This window comes from Octodon degus, unplaced genomic scaffold, assembly GCF_000260255.1.
Source record: "Octodon degus isolate 3935 unplaced genomic scaffold, OctDeg1.0 scaffold00092, whole genome shotgun sequence".
Taxonomy (NCBI): domain Eukaryota; kingdom Metazoa; phylum Chordata; class Mammalia; order Rodentia; family Octodontidae; genus Octodon; species Octodon degus.
The window spans coordinates 7,806,458-7,822,710 of record NW_004524668.1 but is presented as its reverse complement, the minus strand read 5'-3'; the positions used below and the strand labels follow the sequence as shown (position 1 = coordinate 7,822,710).

The 16,253-nt window shown below is 57.4% G+C and overlaps 1 protein-coding gene across 8 annotated transcripts in view; it reads left to right on the top strand.

The window, feature by feature from the left end:
- Positions 1-16,253, top strand: part of Arhgef10l (Rho guanine nucleotide exchange factor 10 like) — a 136,753-nt gene that overhangs the window by 107,509 nt on the left and 12,991 nt on the right. For all 8 annotated transcript variants that reach the window (XM_023722456.1, XM_004637682.2, XM_004637681.3 and 5 more), the window contains 3 exons: positions 652-878; positions 2,399-2,553; positions 5,169-5,317. In XM_023722456.1, coding sequence (XP_023578224.1) covers positions 652-878; positions 2,399-2,553; positions 5,169-5,317 — 531 coding nt within the window. The remainder of the gene's footprint in view (positions 1-651; positions 879-2,398; positions 2,554-5,168; positions 5,318-16,253) is intronic.

Here is a 16,253-nt window from a genome sequence, read left to right as displayed (position 1 = left end):
CCATCCATCCATCCATCCATCCATCCATCCATCCATCCATCCACCTTTCCAGCTATTTATTTATCTTCCTGTCTGCTCATTTATTCACCTACCCATACATCCAGAATCTATGTGTCCACCCACACATCCATGTATTGATGCACCCATTTCATCCACCCCTCTATCCCTCCATCCCTCCATCCATCATCCATCTGTCTCTCCATTTCCCCATCTATCCATCCATCCATCCATTCATCCATCTATACAAAAAATATACATTGGGTATAGACTACGTACTAGACATAAGGGCAAAACAGTGAATAAGACAGAGAAGGTCATTTTAAAGAAACAGGGTAATCAGTCACTAGATGTTGTTTGAAATGCCCCTACAGAGGAGGACTAGAAAGCTGATTGGGTGCCTCACCTATATTAGCTCCCCATCTGGTTTCCTTTGATCCCTAAAGCCATTGTGCAGCTATAAAGCTGAGGATGAGTGGCCTTTGTCATCACAGGTCACATGTAGGCAGGAGGGGGACACTCCTCTCAATGACTCCTCCCCCCAGTGGCAGGGAGGAGTTTGGATACATGCCAGGGAAGGTAGGACTGAGCTCCACTCCACTCTGCTGCTGCCATGGTTCCCACCTGATGGCCTTTCGGGGTCTGTGTTCCCAGGTGGGCGGAGGACAGGAAGGTGCAGGGGGCCAGGTGGAGATCTTCTCCCTGAACCGGCCCTCACCGCGCACTGTCAAGTCCTTCCCGTTGGCGGCCCCAGTGCTCTGCATGGAGTACATTCTGGAGCCCGAGGAGGATGCAGAGGGCGAAGACAGGAGCCAGGCAGCTGCTGACCCCTCTGTGGGGGCAGTGCACCCCACCATCTGCCTCGGACTGCAGGACGGCAGGTGAGGGCCAAGTGGGTGGGGTGGGAGCTGCCCTTCCCCTTTACTGATCTGCCTGCCATCCTTGATGTTCCTTGTCCTGGGTTGGGTGTCATCAGAAAGCTGGGGACTTGAGATGCCAATGCAGGAGTCAGTGTCAGGAGCCGCACACACTTTAGCTCTCTGGCTCCCTCCCTGGTAGCACGAGTGTAGGGGTGAGTTGCTCACTTTGGTGTCTGCCAGAGCTGGCTTTGAGTCTCAGCCCTGCCACTTCTGGTTGTGAGTCCTCAGGCACCACTTACACTCCCAGCCTCAGTTTCTTATGTGTAAAGTGGGGGCCAGAATTCCCCTGTGCTGGGCCTCCAGTAGTCTGTTGAGACACAGAGGATTGATATAAATGCACCAGTTACTTCACTGCCACTGGGTGTTCACCAGTGTGCCCGAGTTCCCCCTGCTAGGTGGGAAGAGGGTCCTAGGATGTTCGCAGGTCAGGAGATCTCTGCGGGTGGGCGGCAGGGTGGGGCCTCTGCACGTAAGATCTGCCTGGGGCTGGAGACTTAGCCTGACAGAGCAGCAGTAAGGGGGCCATGGCCAGAGCTGTGGATCCAGGGTCACTAGCCAACCTCCGGTAGTGTGGAGGGAGCAGGAGTAGCCCCCGTCCTTCGTTGGAAGGTGCTGGGCAATGAAGGCCGTGGGAAGCGATCATACCCTCTGTTTCTTACCCTTATCTCCGCTGAGTTTCTGCTCTCCACCCTTGAGGTGAGCTGGGGAGAGAGTGCGTTTCCAGAGCACCTGTTATGCGCTGAGCCCTGGGACATGGAAGCCCCTCAGGAGTCCCAGTGTGAGGTGGATATTGTCACACCCACAAGCAGAACCAACCTGGAGTTGCTCTGAGCCTTGTGATGTTGGGCTGGACATGCAGCCTTGTGCCCAGCCATTGCCCATCCCGAGGAGGGACCTGGTGGCCACCAGCTTTTATCTTTTACTGAGATAAAACGCCCATGACATAAAATATACCATTTGAACCATTTTAAAGTACGCAGTACAGTGGCTTCTAGTAACTGCTGACAAGTTCCAGAACATTCTCATTGTTCCCCAAAGAAGCCCCAGAGCTATTCAGCAGGCCCCTGTGCTGACCACCCTAGAAGCCAAGGATCTGCCTTCAGTCCCTGGGCGTGCCCTGTAATGGGCACCCTGTGCTCCTTGGCCTTTTGTACCTGGCTTCTCATCACTGAGCAGCACACCTTCAAGGTGCATCTGTGTGTGGGTGTCCTGAGTTATTCCCTGGTGGCCATGAGATGGACGTTGCAGCCCTGTTTGGTGGTGAGAACAGAGAAGCAGAAATCCAGGGTAGTCAGCTGAGGAGCGGCATGTGAGGATTTGAACTCAGGTCCGTGTGGCTCTGAAATAGGGGCTCTCGGCAGTGTCACTGTGTGGAGTCTGGGGCGGGAGGGGGTCTCAACCTCCACAGGCCCGAGCTCCTGCAAGGAGCAGCAATGGTGTGGTCACGCTGAGTCCTGGCTGGCCTTGGCCTCTCCCTGCAGCATCCTGCTCTACGGCAGCGTAGACACCGGCACCCAGTGCCTGGCAACGTGCCGGACGCCAGGCCTGCAGCCCGTGCTCTGTCTGCGGCACAGCCCCTCCCATCTGCTCGCTGGCCTGCAGGATGGGACCCTCGCCGCCTACCCTCGGACCAGCGGTGAGGACAGGGTCGGGGCTCTGGGGGGCTGTTCTGGGTGTTGAGGATGCTGTGCTGTGGGAGAATCCATGACCCTGGGTCTCACTGCACCCGAAATTCACCTCCGCCTAGGGGCCAGGATGCTGAGGCCCAAGGGGGACAGAGCTGGTCCCCAGGTGCCGTGGTGCTCCCCACCCCCAGTTCAGGGACAAGGGCTGAGTGGCAAGCGTGGCCATCTCCAGGCTGCTGAGAGGGGCTTGGTGAAACCACTGTTTACACAGCCGACTCCTCCCCTACCTCTGCACTGCCCTGATTATGGAGTTACTACAGCCCGTTGCGAGATTATAAACGGATATTTGCACTGAGCTATCTATATATACATTTTTGCCACTTGGCACTGTGTAGGTATTTTTAATTAGCTTTTGATAAGGCATTTATAGTTTTTAATTAAAGGGGGAAGAAGAGAAAAAAATTCCTCTTACCGTCAGGCAGAGCGTGCATGTGAATGTAAATATGGGCAGGGAGGTAGGAAGGTTTCAATGAGGGGCTCTGAGGGGACCACCCACCCCACGCAGGCCCTGGCTTCTCCGTGCGGGCATCTGGTGTGGCGGTGGCGCGGCTGCTGTGGCCAGGTACCCCAGCGGCAGTTTACACATTTATGGTTCTACAGTTCTGGAGGCAGAGGCCTGATTCAGGGTGTCTCAGGTCACGCCCCTTCTGAGGTACCACAAAGCATCTGTACAAGGCTCTCCCAGCCTCAGGTGCAGGGCCGGGGTGCCCGGGTGGTTTCGGGGTCATCCCCTCTGAGGGCAGGTGACCCAAACAGGTGGGGAATTGGCTGCCTGTGCTGAGTCCCCTTGTGGAGGACTGCGCCTGCGGCTCTGCCCCAGGCTCGGTTTCCTCATCTGTGAAAAGGGATGCAGACAGTCCCACCTTGTGGTGTGGTGATGAAGGGTTGATGTGCCCCTTCCCACAATGCCCTGCACCAGAGCCGGGTCCCGTGGTCACTGGCATCATTGATCCTGTGGTTGTTTATTACTCCTCTCCCAGGCTCCCCGACTTTCAGTCTGTGTCCTTCCTCCTGGACTTGGATGGATCTGGACCTCTAAGGGCGATGTCCCCTATGGTGGGAGGAGGGATGTCAGCCTGCTGAAGGTGCCTTTGCCAGACCTTCCACTCCTGTCGCTGGCTCTGTGACTGGTGCCAGCCACATGCAGCCCAGTGGGCTGTCAGGCAGTGGCCGGGTGTGTGGCTGGGGAGGCTGACTGCCCACTGTGGGAAGGAGGCTGAGGATGGAGGGTGGGTAGAGCCGCCCACCCTGAGCTCACAGCCATTGCCTTAGAGTATTATTCTGTGGCTGGTGAGAGCTTTAGAGGATAAAATTCCATCCCCTTGTCGTGCTGACGGGAGACAGGACTTGCCCCCACCCGAACGTGTGGCCAGCTGGCAACTCCTGCCCCGTGTCTTTTCTGACAGACCCATCCAGGTGCTATAAATGCTGTCGCTGTTTCTCACCCTCGTTTCTGTCCTGACTCTCGGCGTCTGGAAGTGGGTGGCCAGTGGGCATGTGACCCTCAGGGGTCTCACCCCCCAAGCTCTTACCTGAGGTGGCCACTGCCATGCCCTGTCCAGCATGGATGGTGGCCACGGGGTAGAAGTCCCAGTGTTGGGCGTGGTGTCCCATGTCCCTCAGTGCTTGCAGGGCGGCAGCCTCCATTTTAGCCGCAGCCGCTGGAGCTCCAGCCTCAGTCACAGCTGTGCTCACTTCTAGCCACTAAGGGGAGCTCAAGGCTTTGTGCTGCCTTGGTTCTGGTGTCCTGGTTCTGCCTGCATCCTGTGGAACCTGGCATCCACTGGCCACCCCTCCCTGCTTGACACCGGTGGCAGCCACAAAGTCCTTCCTAAACTAGAGCAGCAGTGGGACCCATCCGAGGCCTCAGTCAGTCTGGAGAGGACCTGCCTCCTGTGTGCTTGTGTTTATAGCTGCAAGGAGCATCTGTGTGTTTGGGGTTCCTGTTCCCCAACCTCATTTAAAATGGGGTGGGAGTGCTACCTAGCTTGCAGCTGGGAGGATGGGGAGAGGGTGTGGCCTGGGCAGTGGGGGTGGGGAGTCTGTCTTGGCTCCTCCCCCTCCACGTAACTGCCCAGCTCCTTGCAACTGCCTGGGGCCAGGGATGCTGTTCTGAGGTGACCAGCAGGTCCCTGGACATGGGTTGGGTCCTTGCTTTCAGAGCTGCCTCCCCTCATGCCTGGGGTGGTAACATCTTTGGAGGGCAGGAGAAGTCCACGAAGCCTCTGTGCTACCTCCCAGCCACGGCATAGGCCTGATGTGGAGTAGGTGCTTACTGAGTGTGGGTGGGATGAATGAGAGAGAGAGAGAGAGAGAGAGAGAGAGAGAGAGAGAGAGAGAGAGAGAGAGACAGGGAGGATGGAGGGACTCGGTCTGACAGGGACGGGCGGGCATACATATTGGGAGCTGGAGGCGGAGGGTACGGTCACAAGTGGCTGGATGGAGGCAGAGGCCACCTGGAGACGAGAGGCCTCCACTCAGCCTCAGTTCTGAAGACTTAAAGAGCCCAAGCGCCTGAGCTGCTTGCAACCCCTGCCACTGACCTGCGTCCTCCCTGTCCCTCCAGGAGGAGTCCCATGGGACCTGGAGAGCCCGCCCATGTGCCTGACTGTGGGACCAGGGCCCATTCGCACCCTGCTGAGCCTGGAGGACGCGGTGTGGGCGAGCTGCGGGCCGAGGGTCACTGTCCTGGACACCACCACCTTGCAGACTCAGGTACTGGCCTTGTCCTGCGCTGAAAGCCAGCTTCCTGGCTCTGCCGGTCCCGTGCCTGCTCTGCCTACTTCACTTCACCCCGCCCCACTGCACGCTCTGGGCAGCTGGTGTGAGACTGGCATATGACTCCCGAGTGATATTTTGGTGACATTTGCCTTGTTTGGGTTGCCCATTTGATGTGAGCTGCCACCAGGCTTAGGGCACGGCTCTCAGATGTGCTTCCCTTTGAGGGGCTGGGCAGCTGGAAATCAGCTACTCAGGAGTCACGTGGAGCAGCAGCTGAACAGCAGGAATGTGAGGTGACTGTCAGGTCATGGGAGGTCAGGCCAAGTGCCAGAGCAACAGCCTCACTTGACAGGCGGGGAAACCAAGGCAAGGGGTGCCACGGGGGAGCTCTGAGGGCCACGTCTCAGGGCTGTGGTCTGCCGCTGTCCCTGGTGTGGAGCCTGCATTGCAGTGGAGAGGTCACCCCCGCCTGGCTCCAGTCCTGCACGTGCTAGCCGGGGCCTCGGTGTGGAGCCGTGGGAGGAGGACTTGGTGTCCCTTCCTCCGTTCTCTGGCTTCCTGTGCTAGTCAGGGAGCCGGCTGAGCATCCTCCCAGGCTGGGGATCCGCAGAGCTGGGGTGTCGTCCAGTCAGGGCTGAGGACTGGGAGAGCCCTCGATGTGCGTGTGGGAGAGCTGGCACTTCAGTCTGATTCCCAAGGCAGAAAAGGCCACATCCCAGCTTGCAGGCAGACCGGGAGAGGAGGGAAATCCTCCCTTCTCAGCCTTCTTGTGCTGTCAGGCCTGCACCAGGTTGGTTGAAACCCACCGATCCTGGGGAGATCTTTGTTCTTAGCCCAGGGTGTCAGCTGTTGCTCTTATTCTAGAATCACATTTGGACAAATATCTGGGCACCCAGTGGCCCAGTCAATGATGAAATCAACGAGGATCTTTGGGGCCAGCCAGTGCCATCATGAGGGGATGCCCAGGTGGTGGCTCTTCCCGACGCTGCAGGGTCAATGGAGGGGTGACTGCCAGCTCCTTATTCAACCGAGAGCTGAACTTGGAGCTGTGATGGTCCTTGGCAGGGAAGAGGCCCAGGGCACTGGTGGATCCTGGTCAGGGTCTGTCCCCTTCAGGGCTGCCTGAGCGCCCTGCCCCCATGCCTGGGACGTGGTGCTGAGGACCTCAGATACCTCTGCTGGCCAGGTGGGTGGCTCTGGGGAGGGTCCAGGGAGACCCCGGCAGGGCTGAGAACTGCTGCTCCCGCGCATGACTTCTTGGTCCTCTTTCTCCTGGGGGAGTGGAGCCAGTGGTGGTAGGGGTGTCCCTGAATGGCTATATCCCTAACTCCCTTCCCTGCCCCCAATTTACTCTGGGTGTTGCGCCCCACACCCACCCCATCACAACTGCCAAGAGCCTGTTGCACGCCAGCTTCCCCAGAGCAGGGTGAGCAGGAAGCGCTGGCTTTCTCAGGGCTTTAGGGTACCTACCATAGGTCTCAGGTCTTGGGTCACGTGGCAGGAAGGAGGATGACACAGGCTCTGTGACCACCTAACCTGGGCCCCTCAGCCTCTGACCGGGTGCCCAGCACTGGCCTCACCTCCGGCCGGTGCCCTGTGTGTGTTCTCCCACTGACCCCAGGGCCGAGTCTGACTCAGTCCAGGAGTGGAGTCGTGGTGGACAGAAAGAAGCCGGCAGCAGAGAAAGGGTGGCAAGTGCGGGCCTCAGAGCACCCTGTGACCAGGGGATGTCTCAGTGTGGCCAGGAGGAGAACTGGGCATGGCGGGGAGGCAACTGGGATAACCCGGAGGCAGAGTGGAATGGAGAGGCGATTACGAGGAGGGTTTGTTCAAGGAAGAGGCCCGGAGGAGACTATCGACCCAGGTCTCTGGTGGCGCAGTGTTTGGGGACAGGAAGTGGGCTGTGCTTGGCAGGCCGGAGCTGTGCAGCACTATCTCGAGGGGAGGAGTCATGGCACGATCCAGGGTTGCAGCCCCCATTTCCTGTCCCGGCCTTGCCCACCTCTGTCCACTCCTCCCTGGAGAGGGTGCAGTTTGCCAGGGGGCTGCTAAGATGGGATCCCGGTTGTGCTGGTGCTAATGCTGTGTAGCCTTGTGCAAGGCGTATGCCTTCCTGGGCCTCAGTCACTTCATCTGGAAAGTGGGTCTAGCACAGTGCTCTGGAAGGGTGCAGAGGCCGGGAGAAGTCTGCTTGAAAGGCCTCTCGTCTCATGCAGTGCCTGCTGCCTGCAGAGAGAAAGGAGGAGGAGGAAGAGGAGGAGGAGGAGGAGGAGGAGGAAGAGTAACGCTCTTTTTGCTTCTAAATTCCTCCTTAATTCATCTTTATTTTTATTTTTAATTTTCTTTGAATACAGGGTCTCACTATGCAGCTCAGACTCGTAGTGATCCTCTTGTCTCAGCCTCCCCAGCGCGGTGTGCACCACTATGCCCGGTTCTGGGGCTGGCATGGCATGTGGTACCGGGGATCAAACTCCCAACCTTGTGTTTGCCAAGCAGGTGCTTATGCTGCCGAGCTACCTCCCCAGCCATAAGAACATTCCTCACAGTTTTTCTCCTCACTTACATTGGTGCTGCCATGGATGTGGCTGATTTAGAAAATCAAGCTTCAGCCTGGAGTTTTGCTGGTTTAGCTTTTGGACAGCCTGCTCTGAGGACAGGGGATCAGTATAGTCTCTCACCTGTCAGGGCAGGCGGGACAGAGGAGGGGTGGCCAGGGACCCCTGCTGCTGGCCCAGAGGCAGCGTGCGCTGGGCCGCAGCCAGGAAACCAGGAAAGCCTGTGTACGCCGCGTGGTGTGACAGCCTGCCCACCTTGAGCCCACACAATCACCGGCACGGTAACAAGGTGATCACCATGTATATTTAATAGAGTCACGCTCCTGCAGCTCGGAATTCTAGGAAGCCGCTCCACCTCCCTGCCGAGCTTTTCCAAGGCTGTGTCTGGCTGCTGCTAATAATTGCCCAACCTGTTCCTGAGCTGGCCACCTCCACTGTGGCCTCAGTGTCCCCAGCAGAGCCAGCCAGGCTTGCAGAGCAGGGCTTTGTTGTGATCTTGCATGTGCAGGGGCTGCAGGCGATGTCGCTGTACCACGCCTGGCCTCAAGGAAGGGGACCCGGCACAGCAGCCTGGGTTGGAGACAGCCCTGTGAGGACCCAGGGATTCGTGGGTCTTTGGTGCCTCAGGCCTGGAGGCCGGAAGTGTGTGTTGGCTGGAATGTGGCTCTCGGGGCTCAGCCCCAGCGTGAAGAGGTCCTCTTTTATCTAGAAGTTCTGTTGCCTCTAGGAGCTGTGCCTGACTCCTCCACATGTACTGGGTGCTTGTTTGTGCTAGGCGGGTATGGACTGAAGCTCTTCACTCATGAGTGCCACCTCTCGCAATCCTCCAGTCACCCTCGGAGTTGGGCACTGTTATTTCTACTTTAGCAATGATGAAATATAGATGCAGAGAAGTCGAGCAGCTTCTCCAGGATCACACAGCCGGAAAAGGCACAGTCAAGATTTGAGCACAGGCTTCCTGAGTCCAACCCCCCCGCCAGCTGCCTTGGCAGGAAGCAGGCTCGGGCTGCTTTGGGCTGCGCCAGCCCATTTTCCACCCCCATCAGATGTCCCCGTGGGAACTCCCATTGTTTTATGAGCTGGCTTCTTTCCCCAACACATCCTCCAGGCCAAGGGCAGCCCCTCGTTTGTCTTTGTTCCCCCACGTCGGGCTCATCGAGGGCAGCAGTGGGTGAGTTGTGGTGCAGGCGGACGGATTCACCGATTTCCAGGGTCTCCGATTTCCAGGTCTTAGTGGGGTCAGGGGCTGGAGGGACAGACACGAGTGAGATGTGACATCAGTGCTGCAGGAGCTCAGAGTCCAGGGTTGAGAGAGATGCAGCGTCATGAGGCCCCAGGAGAGGGCAGGCCCAGTCCAGCAGGAACCTGGGGCGGAGGGACGGGCACCAGCCCCCGTTGCAGGAGGACAGGAGTGGGAGCTCCACCCAGATCCCCCTGCTCTGCTGGGCAGGAGAGGTGCGGTGCAGGGGGAAGGGAAACAGGAATCAGGGCAGACTGCAGCACTGGGAGCCAGGGGCGGCCCAGCGTCGTGCGAGACCCTGAGTGGCCTCCGAGCTAGGGAACTGTGCCCCGGGCCCGTGTGGTCCTGCGCTTGACCTGTGCCTGGCCGCTCCCCACTGGCTGCCCTGACCTTGCTTGTCTTGTCCTCTGTAGAGCCGGCACCCGTGCTCCGTCTCTGAGGTGCTGCGCTCGCCCACCAGCTGCGTGCTCAGCTCCTTGATCCCAGCGGAGGCAGAAGCAAGGCCTGTTAAATAATAGTGTCGCTCACCAGGGCCTGTGTCAACACCGCATCCTCCGTGTTCATTATCTAGATCGCCACCTTCAAAGTCTAATCCAGTCGTCTGGAGTTCATTTCAAGCGGTCGCCAGAGGGGGAAGCCGGCTAGGGGATGATTGTTGCATCTTAATTAAAAAAAAATAACTTATCGGGGACAGGTTGACAGGAGGCCCGCAGCATGCGGGGTGTGCTGTGCTGAGCTGGGGTGGTCGGGGTGCTGAGCAAGGATGCTCTCTGTGTGATCGGCCTGGGGTTTCTGCAGGGAACCCCACCTTGCAGGACAGGGAGGGGCAGTGGGTGTCATGTGGTTGCACTTGTAGTGCTGTGGAGATCGGGCTGGGCCTGCGTACGGGCCGGAAGCAGGCCCACAGTTGGGCCGTTTTCTCTCAATCTGCAGCCTCACCAGCTCCCCAGTGGCCTTGCTCCCACCTGCCCGCCTCCAGCCCTTTGCTTCTCGGCCCCAGAGCTCACGTGGCTCTGTCAGCTCTCGGCTTAGCCTCCGCCTCCCTGGCGATGCCACCCAACTCGTCACCCATCCTTACGGCCACATGAGCAATCGTTCCTTTCTGAAAATGTTCTCGATCGCACAGGGTGTTCACTCTGGGAAAAAATCTGGGTTGAGGAGGCTTGGGGTTCCCGGGCCCAGGTGGAGAAGTGTCCCAGGGAAAATTGTGCCAGGCAGGACAGCAGGATGTGGAGCAGGGGGCTACCTTCGGAGAAGTCAGGAAGGGTTGGGTGGAGGGTTGTGAGGGGTTCTGGTTGCCAGGATAGATGCCGCTGGGCGAGATGGAGGGCACAAGTGCGATACCCACAGAACCTGTCTCCTCCCTGCTGTACAGCTAGATGGGACACATGTGGTGGGACTGTGGCACCAGCTCCCACCACACGCCCTTCTCCAGGGTCCCATCAGACCCCTCAGGAGAAGCCTTTAGACCACCTCGGCTCCTCTACACGCACAACGCCGAGCCCTGTGACTTCGTGGTGGACGCAGCTCGCGCCAGAGCTTCACGGTGATGACTGGGGCCAACTGGATGAAGCCAGCTGAGCTCTGGGACACAGGTTCAGGCCTGGTTGGCTGTCCCTGTCCTGCTGCAGCCTCCTAGGGGAACAGGCCTGAGGCACGGAGCTGTGCAGTCGGGGTTCAGGCAGAGGATGGCCTGGAGGGGAGCGGCTGGCTGACATCTCTCCTGGAGCAGTAGACAGGAGCCTGATTTCATTCATATATATACACACACATATATATATATGTGTATATATATATTATTATTATTTTTTTTCATTCCTTCTTTCTGGAACTGGGGGTTGAACTCAGGCCCTTGTGCTTGCCAGGGAAGCACTTATTCCATTAAGCCATCTCCCTGGCCCCTGGGAGCCTGATTTTAACCAATGTCAGAGCCTGACGGGGCTTCCTAAAGTGAGTGCCACGGGCGGGGGGGAGGGGCTGTCCCACGCTGGTGTCCCCTGGTGGCACTGCCCTGGCTCTGGTAGGGCACCAACGCTTTTTGTTACTGAGCACAGTAGAGAGAAAACTTCTCCGGGTTCTTCCTGGGGGTCTCCCAGCCCCTCGAGTCTCCCCCGCCCCGCTTCCTGGTACTCCTGCCTTCCCCTCCCTTAATTTTCACGTTTAGTGCCCGAACTTAGTTTGCATGTATTAGCTGTTGTAAATCTATCACAACAGTGTGACGCGGCATGAATAATGCATCGCCGGGCTGTATTAGTTTTCTGTGTCTCATCTTATTTATGACACAAAACGGGTGGGAATTTGCAAAAGTGAAATCCAGGCGCAAGGCATCTTGGGTAATGACATGCAAATTGGCGTGGGGGGAAAACGTTCCGCTGCTTCGCCGTCGCAGCACCCGGGAGCTGCACGTGGAAGCGCACAGTGTCTGTCCCGTCCGAGTGCGCGGGGCTATGAGGTCGTGTCATTCCATGGAGTCAGCTGATGTGCAGCAGTTTTGGTCCTAATTTTTTTTTTTTTTTTTAAATGTCCCTGTAGTGGTCATCATGTTATTTTTTTAAATTAAAAGTTGACAAGGAGAATGTGAGAAATTGATTTTTTTAAAGATTGTAGAGACTTCTCAGGAGTCTCTGACAGGATCAGGTTCAAAAGGGGGGTGGGGCTGAGGGCCGGCGAGATAGCTCAGCAGCAGGCTAATGGCCTGCTTAGGCAGGGGTAGAGACTGGGGTTGGATCCCCAGCACCACATGCTGTGCTGGCCCGCCCCTGGGTGCACCTAACTGAACTGACCAAATACGTTTACAAAAGGGGTAGGGGTGGGCTGAATGTGTATGATGGCTGGTGATCCTGGCACTCTGGGAGGCTGAGGCAGGAGAGTCACAAGTTCCATACCAACCTAGCCAACTAAGTGACTTAGCACAATACAAAGGGCAGTGGATGCAGCTTAGTGCTAAGGCCCTGGGCTCACTCAGTTCCTGATACTGGGAGTGTTTTCTAGCAGCAGAAAAGACTGAGGTTAGCTATTTAGAAGAGTGCTGTCTCAAGAAAGCTGGTGGGCAGTGGGAGGTGAGGATGGGCTTGGGGGTCCTGTGGCCCCTTCCCTGGAAAGCATCAGAGAGTCAGGACTGTGAGCAGAAACAGCCCTCGTTCTGTGCCCCACTGCGGTGTAAGCGCAGGCTCTGGGTGACTTCTGTCTCCTTTGCTTTCTCTCCCTCTACTGTTCCTCTTTCCATGCCAGCTCTTCTCCCTGCTGGCTCTGCGCCTCCTGGAGCTCCCAGGTGAGGCCCTTGGGCTCCTGTTCTCCAGATCCTGCATGTTCAGGGGCCCGCGTGTGCAGCTTAGAAGCAGACAGGGCCTCCAGCCAGCGCCTGGGGACGTTCTGGGCGTCCTGCTTCCATGGCCTCTGACCCTACTCACAACCTCTAGGGTGCTCGAGGCCCAAATCAAGGCTATCCCAGCCTGTGATTACTCCCTCTTCCCACCAGGTCCCTGATCCCGCAGTTTCCTTCCAAGGGTTTCAACCCCGGCGCTTTGCACTGGCTGCTGCCTGCCGGAAGCTCTCCCTCCTGTCCGTCAGTTGTGACAGAATCCTCCTGGTCACTCCACCTGTCCGTCAGTTGTGACAGAATCCTCCTGGTCACTCCAACTCCCTGCGCCTTTGCTAGGGACCCTGACTTCTCCGGAAGCCCGCTGCTTCTCTTCTGGCTCCCCTGGTCCCAGCTTCTCCTGCACTGGGCCACCACATCACCTCTTACACAGGAGTCTGAATGTCTCTCCTGCCATGTGGTGTCCCCAAAGCCTGGCAGGCATGGAAGGCAAGAAAGAGGGCAGGCAAGACCGAACAAAGGAGGGCAGGGAAAGGCCAGGGCTGCACTTGATAGTGACCAGGAAGTCACTTCCTGGGGGGGTGACAAGCTGATTTTTGTTAAACTCCTACTGTGTATGTGATTCATTTTAGAGCTGGGTTTAACTTTGGTACCTCCCTGTCTAGATGTCACCTGCCTTCAGAGAGCGGTGTGGTCCCTCCCTCTGTCTCACATGTGCGCATGTTCTTTCCTCCTGTCTCAGTCTCTGTCTCTGTCTCTTGGAGCGCACGCCCCTCTCCCGCTCCTGGGTCAGACTGGCTGCGTCCTCTTGTCTTTTGGTTGCTTTCTGCCTTGTTCTGTCCCTGTGTGACTTGGCGGCTGGTCTTGTCTCGGCTGGTGCCCACCCTGCATCCCCATTCTTCCTCGCTCTCCCTGCCTGCCTGGCTCAGGAGTGGGCAGGGTCCCTTGGCAGCAGCACCTGTCCCTCTCATGGGTGGACAGAGACCGCGGTCACCACCCTTGAGCTCACCCTGGTGGAGCTCACAGCTGCCAGAAGCTGTTCTGAGCTCTTTGCAAGTAGCAGGGTATTTAGTGCCCCATTCTATTTGTGTGTGTGTGTGTGTGTGTGTGTGTGTGTGTGTGTGTGTGTGTATGTGGCCGGCTCAGCCCACCCTGGGAGTGGGTCTGTCCTGGCATATGGTGCCTGGGATTGAACTGTGGTCCGTGCACTTGCCTAAGCAGGCATTTTGGACTGCTGATCTATCTCACCGGCCCCTAGTGCCCCATTCTAAAGCTGAAGAAACCAAGAGAGGGAGAGTCAAGGTTGGGACTTAAACCTGGCCTCTAGACTGTGGCTTTCCTGTCCCTCTCGGGCAATAAGTAGGTAAAGAAGCAACCACAGGTCACACAAGTGTCACCCAGCAGGTGAGCCTGCAGGCCCTGGCTCAGCTGATCACACCCCCGGGCCTCTGTGTCCTCATCCTTTCTCTTGGGGTTCACAAGGACTGAGGTGAGTGGATGTGAGGCGTATAGCCAGATGCCTGTCTCCCTCTCTTCTTGTGTGACCCTTGCCAGGTCCCTTCAGTGCTGGGTTGGGGACAGGCTCTGGGAGACCCTCACCAGCTCAGCTCAGCCCTGGCACTTACTACAGGCAAGGCTTAGAGCAAAGATGCCTGGTGGCCCCGGGTGGCCGCTGGCCCAGCCCTCCCTCCCGAGGTGTCAATGCCAGAGAGGAAACGCTAGGCTAGTTCTTGTAATTGAAGAAAACAAAGGAAATTAAATAGGACCAATAGGGAGAATAGCAGTAGTCCATACTGTGAGATGCTGTTCGGTTTTCACTCCCTTCTGAGGAGCTAATACCCTGGTGGGTTTCAGTTTGGTTCTGGTTTTAAAGGTAAACCATCAGCACAGCCAGGGCAGTAGGGCCTTCCCTGCTTCGATGCTTTCTGTATTCCTCGGGCTGGGCTGTTGTTGAGATGAGCAGAGAAGGCCTGCTGCAGTGTCTGTTACCAGCCTGTTCTTGTGTGCTTTGTGTTACCGCTGTAGGGTGGGGAGGACAGAGGTGGTCCACAGAGTCTTGAGAGGCAGGCAAGAATTATGGAATCTCTTTTTCTGTAACGCACACCCAAGACACCAAATTTTGCACAAAGTTGTCTTAAAGGAGAGATGGGGCCTGGGTGTCCGTCTTGATGCTTGGTGAGATGTGCGTCCTGTCTTCGTTCCCCGGCGCCCTCAGTGGCTCCAAGATGGGAGAGTCTGGCATCTGTGGGGTTACCTGTTAGACAAAAGGGACCCACTTTGCAGATGTGTGTGCTGAGCCCCAGGCTTGCTGGGGTGGGGTGCCACATTGGAAGGCTCCCTGGAGAGGGGACATCTGCTTTTGGCTTGGGAGTCTTCGGCCTTGACCAGGTCTGGCAAAGTAAGAGCGATGAGGCATCCATTGGTGGCTTGGAGGCAGAGTGTGGGCATGGGTGTCCCAGGAAGGTGACCAGCCATCCTGGGTTGCCCTTCTGCATCTGCGGTGCCCCAGTCTGGACAGGTCTGGATGTGGTCACCCCAGGTTGCTAGACAGGGACAGAAGGGGGCCTTGTGCTGATTGTGTAAGATCTGCAGCGTGGAGAGGGGTGTGAGCCCTCTTCTCAGATCCAACCTGTCCTTTTGCTGGCTGAGTGACCCTGGTTGTTCCTCGAAGCTTCAGTGTCATCCCCTTTGGGAGAGGATGGGGTGGCCGTGGCCATATTACAGGGGACTTCCAGGGTCAGAAGAGGCTGTGTGGGTGAGGCGCGGGCCAGTGCTTGGCAGGTGACCTCAGGGACCAAGCCTCTGGAGCCAGCTCATGAGGGACAGGAGGTTCTTTACACTCAGCCCTAACCCAGTGCAGGACTGTGAGTTTCCTGGGAGCCCCTAGAAGAGAGCGGGGCCCTCAGGAGAGGCCCAAGCCCCATGCAGCCCCTGCCTGGGCCCTCGGCTCCTGCTCCCTTCTCTGGGCTGCTCCCTTCCTTTCAGACTCTGGATGAAGGCGCAGTGCTCTGTGCCTGCTGCCCAGCCACCTTTGGAGCAGCTCCTGGGTGGCTCCCGGTGCCCCCGAGCCAGGGCCCCATGCTGTCCCTGGCTCCTTGGCGCCGTCGTCTCAGCTGTAATGACTTTGAGTGTTGAGCTGCTCGCCCTGGGAATTTATGGGAAGTGCACACAGAAGCGTCACCTGGAGGGACATAAATATTGCAGGACGGGAGGTTGGGCTGCGTCAGCATCTTGGAGTGGGACTGTTCACCTGGAACCCTCAGTGTGGGTGCAGCCCTGTGGCTGAAAGGGGCAGGGTGGGGTGCTGTGGGGGAGGGGCCCCACACTCCCTGCCATCCTGGCCCCACCCGACCTGCACAGCCAGCCTGCCGCACGTGCTGCTCGGTGGCTTCTCACAGCCCCCAGTGTGGCAGCTTCTCTTTCTGTCCCCGATTACAGATGAGGCTTGAGACTGTGTCTTTTTTTTTTTTAAATACTTTTGCCTTTTGCCCCACGACTACATAAATCCTGTCACGCCTCCCGGGCCCTGCAACAGCGTATCACACCCAGGCTACTGAGACTGTCTATGCTCTGCCCGGATGCCCATTTTCCCAGTTGTCCCCAGAGCACCTTTCCTGGCTGCTCAGTCCCCACCTGGGCCAGGATCTCACACTGTGTTTGTGGTTCTGTCCCTGTAGCATCTTTTCACCTGGCATAAGCCCTCCCTTTTTCTCTCCCTTTGTAATACTGACTTCTTCTTCTTCTTCTTCTTCTTCTTCTTCTTCTTCTTCTTCTTCTTCTTCTTCTTCTTCTTCTTCTTCTTCTTCTTCTTCTTCT